Source organism: Calidris pugnax, unplaced genomic scaffold (genome assembly GCF_001431845.1).
Source record: "Calidris pugnax isolate Ruff unplaced genomic scaffold, ASM143184v1 scaffold38, whole genome shotgun sequence".
Classification (NCBI taxonomy): domain Eukaryota; kingdom Metazoa; phylum Chordata; class Aves; order Charadriiformes; family Scolopacidae; genus Calidris; species Calidris pugnax.
In genome coordinates this window covers 12400367-12420508 of record NW_015090995.1, presented here as the reverse complement: position 1 = coordinate 12420508, position 20142 = coordinate 12400367, and the positions used below count along the sequence as shown (strand labels likewise).

Sequence of the window (20142 nt, the reverse complement as noted above, 5' to 3'; positions counted from 1 at the left end):
AGGAATGCTTTTCAATTTTAAGTGTCTTAATCATTGAAGCAGGTCTCCTAGGGCCTGTGAGTCCCTGTCGGACTTGATGCTTTTAAAAAATAAGATCTCTACTGGGCATGACCCAAATATATCTGATCCCAATTTAGAGCACGGAATTGGAGTTACAAAGCTTCTATGGCTATTTCTAGCCTCCATTTTTCTTTCTATGAAGTCAGCTTTGATAAATGACGTAGCTTAGAGCAATAAAATCCAGGCTGAATTACACCTGCAGTATACCATCCCATTCCCTCTCCTAACATGACAGAAGAAACCCGGCCATAAGGAGATAAGTCTCTGTGCTGCTGCAATGGTCCATGAGTTTAAAATGGGCTAGGGTCAATGGGAAGTTTGGCAAATTTTTTTTAACAGACTACTCCAATAAGCTGTCAAACCAAACAAAAGACAGAGCTAAATCTCAGGGGAGAAAATGAAATAATGATGTCATTTGCCATTACTTCTTTGTTATAAAAATATGAATTTATCTTACAGTAACTCACATAACAAGCAGGGGTTCAGTTGTATAAATACATGTGCTGTGATAGGAGAGTTTATGATTTTTAAAACTAGCATGATCTTAGTCCTTTACAGTACAGAGCCACAGGTACCTGAGCTGAAATTTGAAAATGTCTTTCCCCAGCTTTGCCTTTGCTCAGGGAGCCTATGAGCAGGGCTCTGAGGCACCGCTGCAGAACTTTAATTTCTCAGTCCTCTAGTGGAAGGGTTTGGATAGAGGGACAAAAGCATATCCACAAGGCTGCAGCAACTAGCAAAACAGATACAGAATGTCAGTCTGTCCTGACTGCAGATCTGGCTCCCCAGGGTCATTATATATGAATGTGTTAAAAAGGCAGCAGATGTCTTTTGGATTGCACACAAGATAGAGCAGCTTGTTATCCCACTTGTGCTTACTTAGGCTCTGCTAGCTGACAATCCACAGTACACATCCAGCTGAGAAATCACCCTCACAAAACGTGATGAGAAAAGGGTGCCAACACTGCAGAGCTGAGTGCTTGGGAGTTAGGAGGTGCCTGAGTAAAGGATGCCTCTGCAATCTGAATTCTTCCACTCCTGAATAAACACTACAATGGAGTCTTTATTTTTGCCATAGTCTCCTCTGCCCTGGAGGGCAGGATGGCTTGTGCTCACTAAATGAGCTGCTATTTCTATATTTGCTTTATACTGTTCTTGTTCTGGTTGTTGCCTCTTTCTGTTTCCTTGGTGACACTTCAAGCCTTGACCTGGAGACAAAACTATCCACATATTTCATAGTTTTTTCTCTCGCTCTTGTGATGTATGAGTATGTGCTCCTCAAACTAGGAACTCATCTCCAAAACTCTGGGAACCCCAATGGAGCAAGGAGTATTAACCCTATTTTACCAATTGATAGAAAAAGAGATATATCCACACATTTTGAGCACTCACTGTGATCCTTGGGCCCTGCTTTTTCCAGGGTAGATAGAAATGTGAGTTCAAAAGATGGACCTCACTAGCCTTATTTACAGGTCTCAGTTATTATCATTGCTAGAAATTCAGATCCAAAGTCCCAGCCATCCAAGCAAACCTGAGCAACACTCAATGAACAATTGTGTATGAGAAGTTTGGCTAGAATATCTTTGGGAGAATCAGGCAGGGAATTCAGTTTACCTGGATCTCTCATAGCCATCTCAAACACGACATGATGCTTCTCCATCCTCCCTCTCATTGGCTGGACAAGCCTGATTTATCTCCCAAGTCCAACTTGTCTTGTGCACTGAAGAAGGTGTGGATGCTATGAAACGAAGTTCTACACATGTTAATGCAATTAAAGGATGTTTCATAGGCACAAAGGGGCTATAAGGTAAATTAAAGTTGCAAAGCAAATAGAATGACATAAGACGTCATACACAAAGAATAACATGGTGGAAAAAAAACAAATGAGTTTAAATGAAAGCTGGTTATAAAGAATTGTTTCCAATAGCTGAGTTTATGTGAAATCCTTAGTTACTATAAGTTATCAGCAGATTTTAGTGGAGCAGCAGCGTTATACACCACCTGGGATCTGCTTTTTGCCTCTTGTTATTTTCTTGCATTTGAGTTCAAAAGAAATGCATGCAAGTTTTATGATGAACACTATTCTTCATTAGCAGACATAGAAAAAATTAAACTGGGCTTCTTAATTGTTGCTCCTGCTGCAAAATTCTTTGTAAGTATTTGCAATGATACACATCCGTCTCATTGGATTTCTGATTTGGATGTAACATCTGTTTTTTTCATTGGTGCTCATAAAATATTAACATCCCTGCTGTAGCACTTAAAAGTCTCATTGTATTAGGGAATTTCTGTCCTTCCCTCCAGCAGTTATATCTATTTGCTGCACATTGACTGTTTGCCATTCTTCTAGTCTTCTTGTTTGTGGAAGGGAAATTTGGGTTCTTTGTAGACTTGTTAAGTGGCATTTTTGTCTTAGAAAGGATTACTTCCTGCCTCAGGATCAATGACAATTGGAAATAAATAAAGAAAGAGGCATTTTAGAAATTAGAGATAGATTCTAGCTAATAGAGATTATATTAGTGTTATTGTACCTCACTTTAATAAGAAAACTCAAAGTCATTCGGTAAAAAAAACCCAACCAAACATAAAAGATATCCAAATTCTTTTTTTCTGAATTGCCTTCATTATATGGCATATTGTTAGTGAACTCTACTATTTTTCCCATCAACCTCGAGGGCAGCTCACTTTGTAGAACTGGAGCAAAGTGAGGAGTGGCATGTTGCAGTGCAAGGACTGGTGTGTAACAGTTTCTGGGTTTCCAGAACTAATTTTTTTCCTCCATCAATAAAGAATGGTCTGAGTGGAATGGGGAGGTGAAGGGTCACTCTGTTCTCCAATTATCTATAAATCATTATTTCTACCACCTTTTAAGAAATACCTATTTCCTCAGTGAGGTGCGTTTGTAATGGGAAAAAAGCTATCTGTGATGAATAGCCTCCTCTTCCCACTAGTGCCTCCTGTGTAGAAATGATGGATATGAATACAGAGGGCCCACGTCACCATCAATCCGTTGAGCCTGAGCTGCTTTAACATGCCAGCAGCTCCTCTTTTGTCCTGTGGCTTAGAGCACATGTTTCTTTATGTTTACTTGCATTCACATGTATCACATCTGCATTTGGGCCCGTGATACCATGAACCTTAACTGCCCCCCTTTTTCTCACAGGAAGGTAACAGAGAAAAGGAATGAGGCTGTCTTAGGTATTAAAGCAAGAATTATGCTGGTTTTTATCTTGAAAATACAGCATTCACACACTTTCTTCTTACTGTATGATACTTTATACACTTAGGTCTCCTCCAGACACTCAATTACTTGCGTAATTTTAAGTAACTGATTTGCATATTCAACTATTACAATTGGAAGCATATGCCCCATATGCTGGAATCATTTGTCCTCTTGTGCACATGCTTTTAGTTAGAGTAATGGTATACAGAGGTATTGGGCAGTTAAGAGAACAGGACAACAAGCCTGGATCATTACATGCTTGTCTTTTTCTCTCTGTGAGAAACATCAACACAATTAAAACTGTTTTCTTTAAAGGGGGTAGGGATTTGCACAGTTATCTGGAGGGCTGGCAGCACTATAGCCATTTAAGGAAATGACAATCAAAATATTTGCGGTTTAGTTTTGTGGCTTGCGCTGAATATGTTAACATCTGGAGTAGGTTTTGGAAATGTCACTTTCTGTAGACTTGATTGGGCTATGTAGTTTAATGCTCAAAAGGCCTCCAGCTTGCTGCTGCTTGGATTGCAAAAAGAAAAGGCCAGAAAAGATAATATAGTTAGACACAGCCAGCATGAGTGTGAATTTCCTTCCCTCAAGTAATGCCGCTTGTGTTGAAGGAGCTACGTGTTTACAGCCCTTGGTAACAAAAGGGTCTGTATCCCTGGAGTTCATACACAACCTATGAATGACCAAATTCACTATGTGTGAGTATGTCCTTATGAAATCACATATTGTGACACCTGGCAATTATCATAGACATTAACTTACTGCAAGAACATCAGTGGTAGGAAAAAAGTAATTTATCCTTATTCCATTTTGTTTCCCTTCATTTTTTTCTGCATAATATGCTATTTACTTCGATTTGGTTTTGATCCAATAAATGCATAATAGCTTGCCCTGTCTTAGCCTTGGGGCCCTTCACTTTAACTAAAAGCCATGTCTGTGAAGGCCTCAATGAACAACCCTTACAAAAGCCGTTTGGTTTAAGTGAGTCAGGTTTTTTTAAATGGAGAATAACTGTGTTTCTTCAAAGCAACATGAACAAACAAAAGAAACCAAAAGGCCAGATTTTGATCTTTGTGAGAGGATCATCGCTTGATGTGATTCTCTTCCCCCGATGGATGATGTTCACTTCTCTGGCACAGGCAGTGGAGGATCAGCAGAGCCAGCTCTGGCCTCTCCCCAGAGAGGTGAACAGGGACATGCCACCCTGTGCTTACACCAGGGTTTCAGAAGGGCTCTTTTGGTCATTTAATCTGAGCCACAGCCAACTACATCCAGGGCATTCCAGGCAGCTGTTTGTCTGATTTGTAATATGTATATTTGACATCTAACATTTCTTGTGTAGGATCCAGCATATCTGCAGCCTCTGGTTTCCACTCATGCCCTTAAATGACGTATGGTTTCAATTGTGTTACACTATTTGATAACATAGATACTGTCTTTCTGTTTTTCTGGTGATGTGTGTCTTGGATCAGTTGGAGGAATATTTGTAGAGTAAAATATTGCTACTTGAATATATTTGGTATTTCACTGTATTCCAAAGTCTATTATCCTGAGCACCTGAAAGCCTTAAGTTGGGTTGTTTGCTTGTTTGTTTTCTCCTGCCTAATATGAATAAACTATAGTGTTTCTGTGTTAAATGTTTGGACACCTTCCATCTCTCCAAAGTAGAAAGAAGATCTTCCTCTTGGTTGTCTGACTGCTAGCTCTGTCTTGTTTTCTGACAGCAAATGGGACCTCAAGCAGTCAGCTGTCTACACCCAAATCAAAGCAGTCCCCGATCTCCACACCTACCAGCCCAGGGAGCCTCCGTAAGCACAAGGTATTACGTTTCTTATACCTTACTACATCTGTTTCTTACATAGTCTACTCAGATTTGTATGACATTTAAGTCATGGCCATATTCTCTGGAAGCACAACGTCTTATGTTGAAACAGTGGAGAATTTAGCCCATTACCTAAAAGGGATGTCACTTTGAGCTCTAGCGAAATGGTGAACAGCAAATTGTTGGCCTGTTTCTTCCCTTGGAGTTACTAACGTGTGCCGGAGGTCATTCACATGCATCAGAGGAGAGAACTTAACCCTGAGCTCGTATCACTATTTGAAAAAATTCACAAGTTATTGATGAACATGATCTTCATATAAATCCTCCTCTCTTGAAAAGCCTTAAGTGTTGGCAAATCTAGTCCACTAAATAGCAGAAGAAATACAAATATTACTGAAGCTCTTAAACATTAATGATGCTTCTTAAGGACTATTTTTTTTAAGGCCATGCTCTGTTTTACAGGAAACGAGTGATTTTTCACAGCTGGTGTAGTAATTGTGTTCTGGTCAGTTGCAGTTTTTCCTGGTAATAAACAGGGTGTCTAACAGATAGCACAGCATCTAGTAGGGATCAGTAAACCTGTGCTGGTTCACAGGTAATTCGTGTATTGGTTTATTTAAAAGGTATAGCAGCAGTCACAGCCTGCTTATTCCTGTTATTCAGTGCTATTCTGCGCCAAGTCCGGATTGTCATTTCCATGGGCTTTCTCATTTCTGGAATAGCCACAGTGTTGCTTCCAACAGTCTTTACTTGATACAGAAATTGGAACCTGGCCATAAATATAAATGTGAGAGGAGGTCAATGGGATTTCTCTTTAGTAGTCAGAATGTACCTCTCAGCCCAAGTATGACTTTGAAAGCATTGACTTGAAATTCTGGAGGAATAATTAAAAAATTGTGATAGTGGTAAGGTTTTGAGGTCAGCCAGCCCCATGTAATCTACCGTGGTTTAGATTGCCTGGGTTGAACTGATTTTGTTTCAGGATTGTGTTTTTTCTCAAAGTGAGGAGGAGTAGCAGCAGCTAGACTACAGGTGTTATGATGGTGGAACAAAGCACAGAGAAGTCAATAAGAAGAATTGCCACAAGTCCAACGGGCTTTGGGTTACTCCTCTAACATGTAAGATTTTGGATCACAGTCGTTTGCGCATGGGGTTGAATGGTACTGGGGGAGCCTGAGGTGGACTTTGGCTTCTCAAAAATCAGATCTTCAAAATATTCTCAACAGGCTGTAGTTACTCAGCTTTATTTCACTTTCTTTAACAAAGGCATAGTGAACCCAAATTAAATCTATATTTTCCCCAAGACTTAACTCTGATCTCAGCTGCTGAGTCTGTCTGAGTAAATGCACCAATTTTAACACAATGGGATCAGATTTATTATTAATTTATAACTGAGAACAGCAGCTGGCCCATAGTGTGAATTCAACGAATGCTTGTGTGCATTTCAGCGAAAGTAATCCTGTAAACTGCATCCTTTGCTTCAGCCATGAAGGACCTAAAATACTTCCTGAACACTATCTCATTTAGGACGTTGGAGATGAGTATTTGCTTCCTGGTAAAGACAAGTAAAACTCACCTTCTTTAATATTTCATGTATGTTTTCAGCTGGCTGAAAACCAGTGAACCTTTCCAGTGAAGCCCCTAGAACCTTTGTAATAGATGGTGACTGTGCAGGGCAAAGCCAATCCATCTATGAGCTCGTCCACTAACCTAAGCCGATCAGTGAACACAAATGTAGCATTTTAGGTTACCAGACTATTCATGCATCATTGTCTTCCTCCCAGGAGCAATTTCCTGCTTATGATGAAATCACTTCTTTTTTTACCATTAAAGCTCAAATGATGAATGCTTAGGTTGAGTTCACCACAAAGTCATAATGTACCTCTTCTTTTATCAAGATTCTTATATCAATTTCCTTTCCGTGTATTTAGGCTTTTCTTCATTTTGCTCACAGTTATTTCCTGTGAGCAGAGTGCAAAAATGTCCAAGGAGAGCTTTAATTCTCGAGCAGGTTTGTGTACCTAGTTCCATGCAGAACTTTAAGGAATGGTTACTCCAGAAAGGGACTGTGGAAAAGCTTTGCATTCAGCATTTGACCCAAATTATAAACTTGTGATTATTTTCCTAACCCTTCTAATTGATCAGAAATGGCGTAAAGAATAAATCATGGAACATGTGATTTTCCTAGAGATTTGTCCTAAGGATAGCTGTCCCATCCAGGTAAGACTCTGTATTGTGAGTTCTTAGAGACTTAGGTTTAAAGAGATCTGTTTAAGGGAAGTCCTGCTCTTTCATGCATGTGCTATAATTGATCCACACATCCATCTAGAAGTGGTAAAAAACCACTTGCAAACTTTCTTCTGGTACCAAGACTCTCTTGCTCCATTGTGCAAGTAACCTGCCTTGATTTTGGCCTTGAACTACCTGGACAAGTGTTCAGCCTGTCCAGTAACCTGTGCACGAGTCTTTCGCCCTGTCCCTACAAACTGCTCAGAACCGGACCATTCGACTGCTTCCTTATGCATGACCCAAGGTGGAAACTGATTGTGTGAGTTAACATTTTCTTCTTTCTTTCTACAGGACTTGTATCTGCCTCTGTCTTTGGATGACTCTGATTCCCTTGGAGATTCCATGTAAAGCGACACGAAGCTAAACATCCACGTTACAAGCTACGTTTAAGATACAGTAGAGTACTTCTGCCAAAATAAGCAGATAGGTGACTGGTGCTTTCAAATCAGAAAATGGACACACAGTTATATGTCATTTTTTTTCTGTGATTTATCCTCTGTGCCACAAATCAACACCTACCAGTCTATAGAGATAGAGGGATACCATTCTTCTAAGTTACAGGGATGCAAAATTGCAAGCAATTTGGGGCCAATATGCAAACGATCCAGTGCATTTCCCGTTGTCTTCTATTATTTCTTCTGCTACTGCAACTACGTAATTTTTCTATTGATAATAAAGTAGCTCCCCCGAAAGTGTGCAAATAGATCACTTGCTGACCAATCTGCAAGCTTAGGTAGAGCAAATGATATTCTCCACCTGTCCAAACTGCCAATGTTTGCCAGCTCACCTGCTCCTCGTTTGCAGCCTTGGTTTTAGCACCTGCATGCTGACTAGTATTATTCTTATTCTTGGAGGGCAGGAAGGGAGATTACTTGCTAGTTTGATGCTTACTATGCCAGCAGAAGCTTGGATTAGATTAGGAATGATTGCATAAGATACTAAGTAAGGTTAGTAAAATAGTGATTCAAATACTGGGATTTTTTTTTTCTTTTTAATGATTAAGCGAAAAAAAAAAAAGTAAGTCAGCTGAGTTATCTGGAGTGGAGCACCTTTCGCATGTGATCCAAAGATTCTGCTAGCTGGTAAGAAATTTTTACACCTGCCCTATGGTATCTCTCTATCTCTGTAACAGTAATGCCTTGTGAACAGCCAACACTGAAAACACTGTGAAAATTTGTTTTCAGGTTTGACACCCTACAGGTCACTTTTTATAGCAAAAAATCAATACGCTTTTTATAAAGGAAAACCTTTTATCTGTGTTTTGGGAGTAAGGATTCTAGCTCCTTCTTTTTTATAAAAACTGCTAATTTTCTTTTGTTTAAAAAACACATTCAGAAAAATCTACAAAAAAACCAACCAACTGCAGAACAGTAATACCAACAAATCAGTTTAGAAATCTTGTCATCACTGCCAAAATAGACACATGTAGGGGAAAAAAAAAAGGTCAGTTCAAAATATTGAATGTTTTGATAGTTTTTGTAATGTTTAAGACTACATATTTGGTTTTTTACACTTCAGTATTCCTAACTATGGCCAGATTCTCTACTTATATAACAAATGGAATTTTGTGGTGTTCAAAAACCCGTATTTTAAGAAACTCTTCTATCTGACAAAAACAAACTTATTGTATCTAGAGAAACCTTTTGCTTTTATTAATCAGTAATGACTCCTACAGAATGCAAAGTTCATCTCTTCACGCAGGGCTGGTGGTTTTTACTACGCCGAAGCTTTGTCATAGGCTAGCTGGCATTGCCTCTTTTTCTCATGGAGCAAACTTTCGATGAAACTAATTATTATAGAACTTTACCTAAACGAAATCTGTGCAATCAAATCTTTCTTTGTTGCTCTATTTGCCTTTGTTTCAACATGCACACCCGTTCCCTATTGCCTTGTAACCCCTTGTGACTAGAATGCATTATAACATTGTGATGTTTGATGCTACATGAACACTGGGTTGTTCCCAAAGCCACTCCACGTTTTGTTTGCTTGCATTACTGGTATGAAACAATCTGTGCAGGCTGCATCTTTAGAGGTTCATGTGATGATACATATAATGCAACTTAAAAAAAGAGAGTTATCTGAGAGAGGCCAGGATTGGTAATTATCAAGGGGTCAGTTATCATGCACCAAATTCACATCCAGTAGTCTTAGTGCATGATCATTTGCACCCAGAGTTTTGCACAAGAAATCATTTGTCCCCACAAATAACTTAATTTAATTGAATAACTCTCTGACTACGTGACTGCTAAATGATCGTTTCACCTATTGTATATAGAATCCTGGTTTTAGTTCAAAGGCTAAGGGCTCATGTTGAAGGTTTGTTGGGGAAAGGATGGGAGTCTGGACAAAGCATAGGTGCAGTAGTCAGGACACCTTCATTCAGCCCTTGGCATTGCTAAATTTAGTGTCTGAACGGGAGCAGGTCTCTTAGTAACCCTGTGCCTCAATCTGTCTGTCTGTCCCTACAGGGACAATACTGTTCTACCTCACTGGGGGTTGTGAGGCCAAATGCTGGTGAACATTTGTAAAGTGCTTTCAGATCCTCTACAGAAGGTGCTGAAGTATTTTGGGAGCAGATTTGGTAATGGGTGCTAGTTTTTGGCCGTTTGATCCTGTGGGTGCTACTGGAGACACTAGTCATGAGAAAATATGACTTTTTAAGCATAGGATGTTAAAGGCCATGGTTATGCTAACAAGATTATTCATCAGAGCTTTTGTCTTAGTGAAAGCTTTAGTGGGACAGATGACATGCTTTTGTTCTCTCCCTTGTTCTGTTACTGGAAATCTTAGAGTCCCTCCCTAAGTCTCTGCCTTTCCAGGGACCCTGACTAGTAGTCTAGTCTAGTAACAGACCCTGCCTGTTACAGATTGATGTACTTGGACTCTGGTCAAAGGTGTGGCACTTCAGTGACACAGACCATTCCTGTCATAGTCAGGGTAAGTATGTCCTGCCACCTTTCCTCTGAGTCTCTGCTAAAACAAGAGACCAGCCTTGAAATCACATCTAGGTTGTCTTTCTATTCAGTATAGGACACTCACCACAGATCCACCAGGAAAACCAAATCTTTGATATCTATAAGCAGACTGAACAGCTAGAGCTGATGGTGGTAAGGAGTCTGAGATGTGCTTTCATCCAGTATTCATGAGTTCAGTTTGTATAAGATAAAGCAGGATCCCAAGTGGTAAATGAACCTTTGGATGGATGGTTGTTGAGGTAACTGTTGAGAAGCGGTTCCTTTCCTTCCTGCCACAAGTAGTGTTTGGTTATTTGAAGATGCTTTTCCTGGTGGAACATGCTAAGGAATCACTGAGGCCATCTTCCTGAGCTGCACGTAGTGACACATCTAATATCTGATCCTACAAGTGCTCCCTTGGGATTGGGGTTTTGTTTGCATGAGGATCATCTTGGGGTGGGGCTGAGCCAAACAATTCTGTCAGGGAATTAGAGGGACCTTGAAAAGGCCTAAAAGAAGAAAAAAAAATAGTTCAGTGGGAAAAATAGCCATTCAAACCAGTAGAAGCCACAAAGAAAACAGGGTAAGAGGTCAAACTCCCGAATTTTAAAAAGCAATTTTGTAGGTAGAAATGCCTGGGCAGCAGGAGAAGTCAGTGAGCATTTCAGCTGTAACATATAGTTAATTCTGTATTAATACCAATATTGCATGAGTTCTTGTACAGAAATGCATGTGGAATGTTACCTACATTCAAAACTAGTTATCTTTGGCTTTGTAGAATCCCTAATATAGATTTGAATACAAAGAGAAACAATGCACAGGCATCGTACCTTAGTCATTTAAATATAGGGACAGCCCTAATCAGGAAAGAACTTAAAGACATGCTTAAATTTTAGCACGTGCTTTACTCCTGTTGATTTTTCACGAGATATAAGCTTGGGTTTGGTCAGAAAGCTTTCCTGAGTTGGAATTATAATTAATTACTTTCAATATACTATAATAATTCCAGACCCTATGAGATCCTGGAGCAGATGATAGTAATTCACTATATACTCCGGAGTTTACCTTTTATATTTTTTTTCTACTTTTACAAGCACATAAAACTTCACAGGATATGAGGATTTGCCATATTAATTCTGCTATAAAAACCCTGTCTAATTTCCCTCATGAGGCTGCCTTTAGTGTTTTCAGAGACTAATTGAATCACTAAGACTATATTGTTCTAAAACAATACAGTATTTAAAAACAAATTGGAGAGACTCTTAAAGTAGTAGAGCTTTTTTTCTTTGAAATTTGCCTTTATTCAGTATCCAGTATATTTTAGCAAATTTGCATATACAGTAAAAATACCTGTTTAAGACATGCAATCACTAGGAAGGAATTAGAGCAATCCTCCAAGCATAGGCTGTTGTATTCATACATTTCAGTGATGGTCTTGACTGTAGAAGATCAGGGCAATGCAGCAAAATCTTCAGCCTTAGGATTTTTGTCACTTGTAAAGCATTTATAATCCTGAAGTTTCTGAGTTAAATCCTCATCTGTTATAAGATTTGGAGCTAGTTCAGTTCCATTAGCTAAATAGCCAGCCAAGACTCTACAACTCGAAGTAATTTTGAAAGAGTTTGGTAATGGGATTTTATGTTGGTCCATTCTGCAGTGGGAGATGGAAGTAGCTTTTGCCTATCATTACCTGTGTTTCTATATCTGCATATTATTTACAATCTTCTCAGGAGCTAGAAACACTAATTGTGTTATTTTCATAGACAACAGAAAAATAATTCTGCTTAGAAAACTTCCATATCTTTCTTTCATGCTTAGCTAACACGCACATATGCATGCAAAAAACCAAACACACAGTCTAGCTGTTCTTTTCCTCTCATTTGCCTGAACAGTGAAAAAAGGGAGGTAGGACCAAAAATTGTGGCAAACAGCAAAACAATGTTACACCCAGGCATTTTTAATAGGAAATAATGGCATAAAAGTGTTAGCTTCTCCTTACCCATATAGATACTGATGACATTTTCTAGGATGCCACAGGTTTGGTTTTCCATGCCCTTGAGGTCAGTGCTGGTCATCTTGCTACTTTGCAGAACACCTTGTGAAATTGCTCCGTAATGCCATGCCGAATCCCTACACAGATGCTGTTCCAGCAACAGCCACCCCTGGAAGTTGCATCCTTTCTGCAGGGGCAAAGTATGGACTTTATGATAGGTGACATCTTCATTGCAGGGAGAGCATGAGTGTATTTTGTCATTGACTTCAGGGGTACCCCTCATCCATTCAAGGCAATTGGGAGAGTTTTCTTTTGCTACAGTAAAGGCAGAATCATTTTTAGAGAAAGGAAGAAAAAACAGCCATGTAAAGTACATATAACATTAGTCCAGAAAGTGTCTCCTCAAGCTAAGACAATCCAAAACTAGAGAAAAGATATCTAGAAATGCGTTTACCACACATGAGGTGCTGGTTGTGACCAAGACAGAACAAAACAGCTTCTTTTTTCTAGTGTTGATTTAGGCTCAAAGTTATTTTTCTGGTTGCTGATGGAAGTAGGCTGGAACAGTATGTGGGACTGGTGAGGTTCTTTGTAGAAGCAAATGGATGGCACAAGATGAAGATCTTTTTCTGTCTATCTCAATAAAGAGCGATGTCAGTCTATACAGCAGGATTAATGCTTTACACAAGATCCTAGAAGAGATCCAGCTGAACACCACTTTGGTGTAATAAGACCAAGAAGGTTAAGACTTCAAGTGCCTTCCAACATGCTTTGGGCTTCAGAAGCAGGACTACACATGTGCCCAGCAAGGCCTAAGTAAAAATGGCCTTGACAAAGGGGGACAGGACAGACCTTGATTCTTGAGGTCTTTAGCCCATCTCGCATTTATTCAACCAGCTGTTGAAAATTACTGTCTCCGGAATCATAGTTTTCTTGTGGTTCATGCCTCTGTCCCATCTGTATGAATCTGAGCAGGCCTCTCCATGATATCTCAGGAAATGTTAAAGCTGAGTCTTGTGTGTCATGGTGCAGCCACTCCTCACTGATTGCAGAGTGAACTGGGCTGAGTTCTGCTGCATTGGTTATCGATTCTGTTGTTAGATATTCTTCACCCTCATTCTTTTCTCCTGGCTTAAGATCTGGTGTCTCTCATTCTGGGTGCCTCCAGGTGAAAGGCTGGGGCCAACAATGTGTATAGACCCCTCGTTTTGTTTCCTCTGGAACAGATCTAATCATTTGATGTTTGTCTGAAGGTCTGACAAAAAGACATGTTTTAATAGGGAGAGAGGAGATGCTTATGGATTATAAATGGGTGGATGAAAAGGCTTTTTTGCAGTAATGCCATTGCATAGCTGCTCTGACAGAACCCCAGTTGCAGGGTAGGGTATGAGTACTACATCTACAGGTGAAAATGTGGAGCTTTGGGCTCACAGACCACCCTTAGGACACTCTGTTTAGAGAAAGCTAAAAACACTAATACCAGTTTTCGGCCAATAGATGAGGTTCTGAGCAAATGAGAATCAAATCTAGTGGAGTCAGCAGCAGGATTCCAGAGCCATTGGGATTTCAGAGCTACTGGTCTTTGGCATAACTGTGGACAGATCAGTTCTCCTTTTGCCATGGTGTCCCAATGCAGAAAGAGTTGATCACAATACTGACCTCCATCTGTAAGCTGCTACAAAGAGCAACTGAAGAGCTTGCTCTTAAGATCTATTCATTACTTAGCGAAGTCTGAAAACCTCATAGAACCTTATAAAACTATCGTCCATTGTCTCTGGCAAGTCTTTTCAGGAACTCTGACTCTCAAACTATGCTGTAAAAATGCTTTTTATTTTACTAATGGTGAAAATCAGACACATCATTTTTAATTCTCCCCAAACCCATGGAGGAGCCTGCAGCATCCCTTGAGAGCAAGGCCATACCCACATTCAGCAACCCAATTCTCTCATCTGGACCACCTCTGGCCTGAATACAGATCCCTGCTGCCCCTCTTCTTGTTACATGTACCTGGACATATCGAGGGCAATTCATGTTACCATTCAAAATGTGGGCCCTGTACTTGTAAATGATGAATAAGTCTAATGATTTCAGTGGTCTTCTACCAAGAAAACAGTGGGCCTGTTGTTGAAAGCCTTCTTGTTTAGAAAGTGTTCATGGCCAGATGGCGTCATGGGAAAGCGTTGCCTTTCAATCTCATTGCTTAATGCACTTAGTTGAACTAACCTATTCTGTCTCTTGCTCTGTATCTCAATGAACTGTAACTCGGGACTCTCGAGTCAGTTTAGAGCTTCCCAAGGTCTGGCAGTTTATCACTTGACCAACTGAAGAAGGAGGATACCCAAAGGGAATTAACAAATCTTTGCAGTAATTAGAGTCCGTCAGCTGAAAAAAGAAAGTTGGCATCATTAGAGAAAGATGCCATGATGGCCAGTGTCATGGGAAACAAAGAAAAAAGGCTTGTTTCTAAGAGGAATGGTAGGGGGCATTTGTTAAGGGGTATTTAGTGAGTGATGAAATGAGCTTAAACTTCACAGAAAATCAAATGGAAGGGAGAGCATGAGGTGTCAGTGCCATTGATGTGTAGGAGTAATAAAAGACAAAAGCCAAGAAATTCCAGGGACAAACAAAAGTGGAGCCTGGGGGTAGCTGATGATCTACAGCTTGGTTCTGGACAGAAAAGCAGCAGGAGTTCCTGGCAGCATGTTGAAAAAGTTATTGCCCCTGCAGGTATTTAAGCCAGCACACAGGCTGTGTGTCCCATTCCTGATGGCAGACAGAAGGTCACACTTGGCAGCAGGCAGGAGAACTTGGTTTGAAGTTCCTCTCCTGCTCCTGTTTTACTCTCCTGCCAGCATATGCCATCCTAAAATGGGGAAGGGAATATCCAACCTTCTGCTGAATGACAGCACCAACCTGTGATTTGGTTTTATTTTTATTCCTGCCTATCAGATCAGAAACAGAAATTCATCAGTATGCCCTGGCTTGGAGAAGAACAGGTCTGGCACACTGGGGAATTGCAAGACATGTGCAAGAGAGCAATAAGGGCACCTCTGAACCTCCCATCCCTTTCCCATGGAGCTCAGCAAACTCTGGAAAAAGTAGCAACCCGCTTGCGCCAGGGTGAAAAGCCAAGACAAACTCTTGGAGGAGGTTATCTTGATTTGCTGAGCAAGCAGAGGGGCTGATGATGATCTTGCCCATGAAATGCCCAGCCACATACGTGAGAGCTGCTGCATTCAATAAGTCAATGGGAAGTCCATGCTGAACACGAAGATCTCTCTTTAACACCAGTTTTCTCATGAGATTTTTTTTCAAAATCAGTTGAGTTACAGTGCTTGTGAATTTAATCCTAAAAGGAAAAACAACTGACTTATCTGAACACATTTTTTGTTGTTCAGTCTCAGATTTTTTTTTTTTTGGCATAAAGATTTCACCTCTTTGTTTCCGTAGATTCTAGATGTTCAATATAACACAAGCGAAACCCAATACACCGAATTCTCTGCTGCTTTAAACTGGCAGAAACTCCTCTGTAATTAAGGGAGCTGAATCCATTTGGTCCAAGGTTGGTCTCCTATTTCAAAGATTGATTACTGTCAATAATTCTTGTGTGACTGATTACTTAAGTGTAGATTCAGTTTCCTGGGTGACAGCTGCAGACTATGCAGAGAAAACCTCATTGACCCCAGTTGTAAGGTGATCTCTAGTATGAACCTCTAATAGCAAGTTATATATGGGAGATATTTTGTATAGTTTTATTACAGATAATGATAAAACTGAAATAGTTTTCTTTGAAATATCTTAAAACTTTTAGAATTGAGAATTAAACAAGGAAACTTAGCAGATCAGGGTCTCTAAATTTTCTGGCTCTAAAGAGTGTTGGCTTTATTTCACTTTATTCTCACTTCAGTCTACCAATAGACAGGCCCTGAGCCCAGCATGTTTATGGAAGTAGAAGTAGCATTTCTCTTTCTTCCAGTATTTTTCTACTCTAGCCCCAGCTAGTACCAAGAAGAATAGAGATTTATGGTTGGCTTCTTTTTTAGAGAAAAATGTTACCAAATGTCTCTGAACATAAAAAGGAAGGTTCAGTTCATTTTAGGTGACTCATCTAAACTCAAAGCTGCTTTTGATTTTTATCCAAGATGGTTCTTCCATCTCTATTTGCAACAGTTATACATAGGAAGTAAAGATTAATTTGAGTCACGTTTGAACAGCAGGGTTGTTGCAGAGCAAAGTGATTCACCTGGCACATGCAGTCAGAATAAAACACGTTGGTGACACTTGGTCAGGGTGGACCTGAACCAAACCTGGTTCTGAACCCCGAAGTTTCTGAGAAACCCAGGTGCAGAGTCAAACTCAGGAAATGGACCAAATGGACCCTGAGCTGGTGTCCAGGCCCAGTTCTTGAAATGAAGAATTTTACTTCAGAGAATCCCTGTGAAAAATTTCGTGGGGTTTTTTGTTGTTGTGGTTTGGGTTTGGGTTGTTGTTTTGTTGGGTTTTTGTGGGTTTTTTGTTTGTTTGGGGTTTTTTTGTGGTTTTTTTTCAATTCCAGCATGGCTTCTTTTCTCCATCTGCTTCCAATCATTGCACAGCAGATATGGATGGGGTTTTAATTCACTTCCATTTGAAGGTGGCAGTTGAAATGTAGGGATATTGTGTCTTGCTCACATGCCGACCATGCAGTCTCTGAGGGGCTGCAGAACACACAGCTTTTTTCCCTTTTTTGTTTTTTTCTTTCCCCCTATTTAAAACATAAAGCTTTTTCCAGATTTAGTGTGATGTCTAAGGATGCATCTCCTTAAAAAGAATGTCTAGGGAATTAATTGCACTGTTAATTGGTGTTTATAGATAATGGTGAAGCAGAAGTATTGAATGTAAGAACAAGAAAGCCTGTGAGTTATAATTACATGCTGAATTCTGACATGTAAAATTGTTGTTAGTTTGCTTCTTATTTAAATGATGTGTGATCCAAGCAGCTTTATCACTGTGGCAGTCCTAGTACAGCTGCGATTATCAATTTAGAAGACACCCAGGGTCTTTTAGAAAGAGCAAACCTGTCTAGCCAGATCTCCTTCTGTTCTCTGAAATGATGACACATTCACCTCACGATACTCTGTATTTTATGACACTGCCTGGTCTAGAGCACAGGGAAGGAGTATCAGCTTGTTGACTTTGCTGTTACTAGCCTTTGCCTATTTTCTTAATCACGACTATAATCACAGGCTAGGGCAAGCAGCTCTCATCACACACGCCTGAGTTCTTCAGGCTGCTCTTCTCTGAAGAGCGTGACCTGCTGTGGCTCACGGCCCTGCACTCTGCGGCTCTCGCCGAGCTGCCGATCTGCTGCCGAGTTGTGCTGAGGGAGGTAGATATGCAGCTGAACTGGAACCTGGTCATGGATTACTGTCTTAGGTCATTCATTGAGTTTGTATGATTTCATCATTAATAACAAAGCTGCAATATAATATAACTGAGAGGCCACGATGTATTTTCTATTGTCATTCAGTGGGTGGGGGTTGGAGGGGCAGCCAGGTTTAAAGTTTAGCTGGTATACTTTAAACTCTGTACATAACCTTGGAGGATATGTGGGTGGTAAGGGTTCACCTGTTATTTTGTTGGGATTGGTAAATTTCAGTTTGTTTTTTTAAAATAATAAGGTATTTAATTAATGACATTGTACAAAGAGCTATTAATTTAAATGGTGCTTGCTTTTGTTCTCCTAAAACAGATCTATCTAAGGTTTCTTTTTGGCAAGCCTGCAGCAATGCTGATCATGTTGACTTTTGTACCTTGGGGGAGTATGTGGAAGGGGAGGGGAAATGTTTTTCTCTTCAGACAAATAGTGTTGCCCATCATTAACTTTCTGCTTGGATATACACCTTGAACTCCCTTTACACTGAATTTTTATGTGAAGTTCTCTTAAAGGGACAGAACAAGCAGAGGTTATTCCAAAAGATCTCAACTGTATCATCTTGTAATATATTGCAGCTTTATGCCAATGATTCCTTGCTTACCTGTACACAGTCCATGCATGTTTTGAACTAATTTTGCATTCTCCATTTGTGGTGAGTTATTTAGCATTTAACCACCTTTTGTGCCATTCAACTTGTACAGAAAACATTTTTATTGACGTTTTAAAGGAAGGGGGAAGAAAAGAAGAAACCCCTTCTGCTCCCTAGTTGTAGGTAGAACTCAGTTACTTAGCAAACAGATGTAGATGAGTGGTTGTAGTGTTAGAAATGTTAGCTTGCTCGTGAACAAGCTTTTGAGAGTAAATGCATGGTCCTGTACCTCTCTTTTCTTAATTAGCTCTTCCTTTCCTCCTGGAAAGATTCTATCTCTCTCCCTCTCTCTTATTCTGTCTTTGTCTCTCTCGTGGTTGTAAAGTACAGATTTGGGCATAAATAATGATATACAACGAGGTTTGAAAAGCAGTTCTCAACAGGTTCTCTCGGGGAACCTCATTTCTCACAGCGCCTTGCCTTGGCACTTTGATTAGACTCTAACTTTCAAGGTAAAAGAGATAGAGATCAGTCACCTGTTGCCTCTGCTTGAACTGGGGAACAAGTTAAATCTTTGGAAGTTTGTGTCACCAGTAAACGATGAGATATTGCTGATCTGTTGCAGCTGAGGCATGTGGCACGTGGTGTACTGGCTGTGGCTTCCACACCTGGTTGTCCCACATGGGACTAGTCCCACGGCCCCTGATTTGCGGAGTTTGCACACACTTTTTGTTTTCCTGGATACACAGTGGAAGGGGGTGGGGGATGGTGTATATGAATTATGTTGTTAGGGATTCTGTAGATAACTCCTTCTCCACACTCCCAAGCTCTGAGTTGAGTACACAGGGCTTACTGTTGCATAGCTGTGGTTCTGTTGGCAACGGAGGACAGAAAACAGTCAAAGTCTTGGAAAAGAGGGGGTCATGCACAAAGATGGATTTTGTAAGAAACGGACTTTAAAAAAACCCCACAAAATCCTGCCACAAAACCACAAAAGGTACCTAGATTCACACTTCTTTCCCCCATGCCTCTTCTCCCTTAACAGAATTTCCTTTTGTTAGAAGATTTGACTTTCTAGAAAAAAATTCCATTTTTGTGAGGTGTTGTGAACTGTTTTTACTACTTGTAATAACCATCCCAGGTCTGAATATTCTTGTAATGCAATGCCATGCAGCAGAGAACCTGTCCACTTTATAGCTTTGCTCTCAATATTTGTTAATCATTGTTTTCTCATCTAAATGTACATTTGCAAGATGTGTGTAATGTCATTTTCAAAAAATAAAACTTGGTTTCAATATTTAGGCCGATAAAAAAACTTTCTGATGCTTTTATTTGGCAAGCATGTGTTGACTGACTTGTGAATTATAGAGGTGCTCGTTCATTTTGATCCATCAACTTTCTCAAATCAGTTCCACTTGTACAAATGCAGCAAAAAGACTAGGGAGGAATTTTGATGGCCCTGAATTAAGACCCATATCTCCCTGACTGAAACAGCCCAACCATTGTAAAACCCATCCTTTTGACTAAAGGGATGAGCTCAGTGTGGGTCCCACTGCAGGAGACAGGGCGCAGGTAAGGGCAGCTCTTTCTCCATGTGCAGCACTTCAGTCAAAACTGTGGATTCAAAATAGCAAGATCTGGCCCCCATCTGAACTCTGTCTTGGCATCAAGGGTCTGGGCAAGGCCTGTGCGATCTCATATTACCTTTGGGAAGTTTGGTGAGATTTGAGAGATACGCTGTGTTTCTCCTTCCCACACAGGCCTGAAAAGGGTCCAAGTTCTTCTTTCAC

General features: G+C 40.2%; 1 protein-coding gene across 2 annotated transcripts in view; it reads left to right on the top strand.

Moving 5' to 3' along the window:
• DCX (doublecortin) overlaps positions 1-19667 on the top strand; it is an 87057-nt gene extending 67390 nt beyond the window's left edge. For both annotated transcript variants that reach the window (XM_014955266.1, XM_014955265.1), the window contains exons 6-7: positions 5014-5108; positions 7692-19667. In XM_014955266.1, coding sequence (XP_014810752.1) covers positions 5014-5108; positions 7692-7748 — 152 coding nt within the window. In that variant the 3' untranslated portion in view covers positions 7749-19667. The remainder of the gene's footprint in view (positions 1-5013; positions 5109-7691) is intronic.
• The last annotated feature ends 475 nt before the right edge of the window (positions 19668-20142 follow it).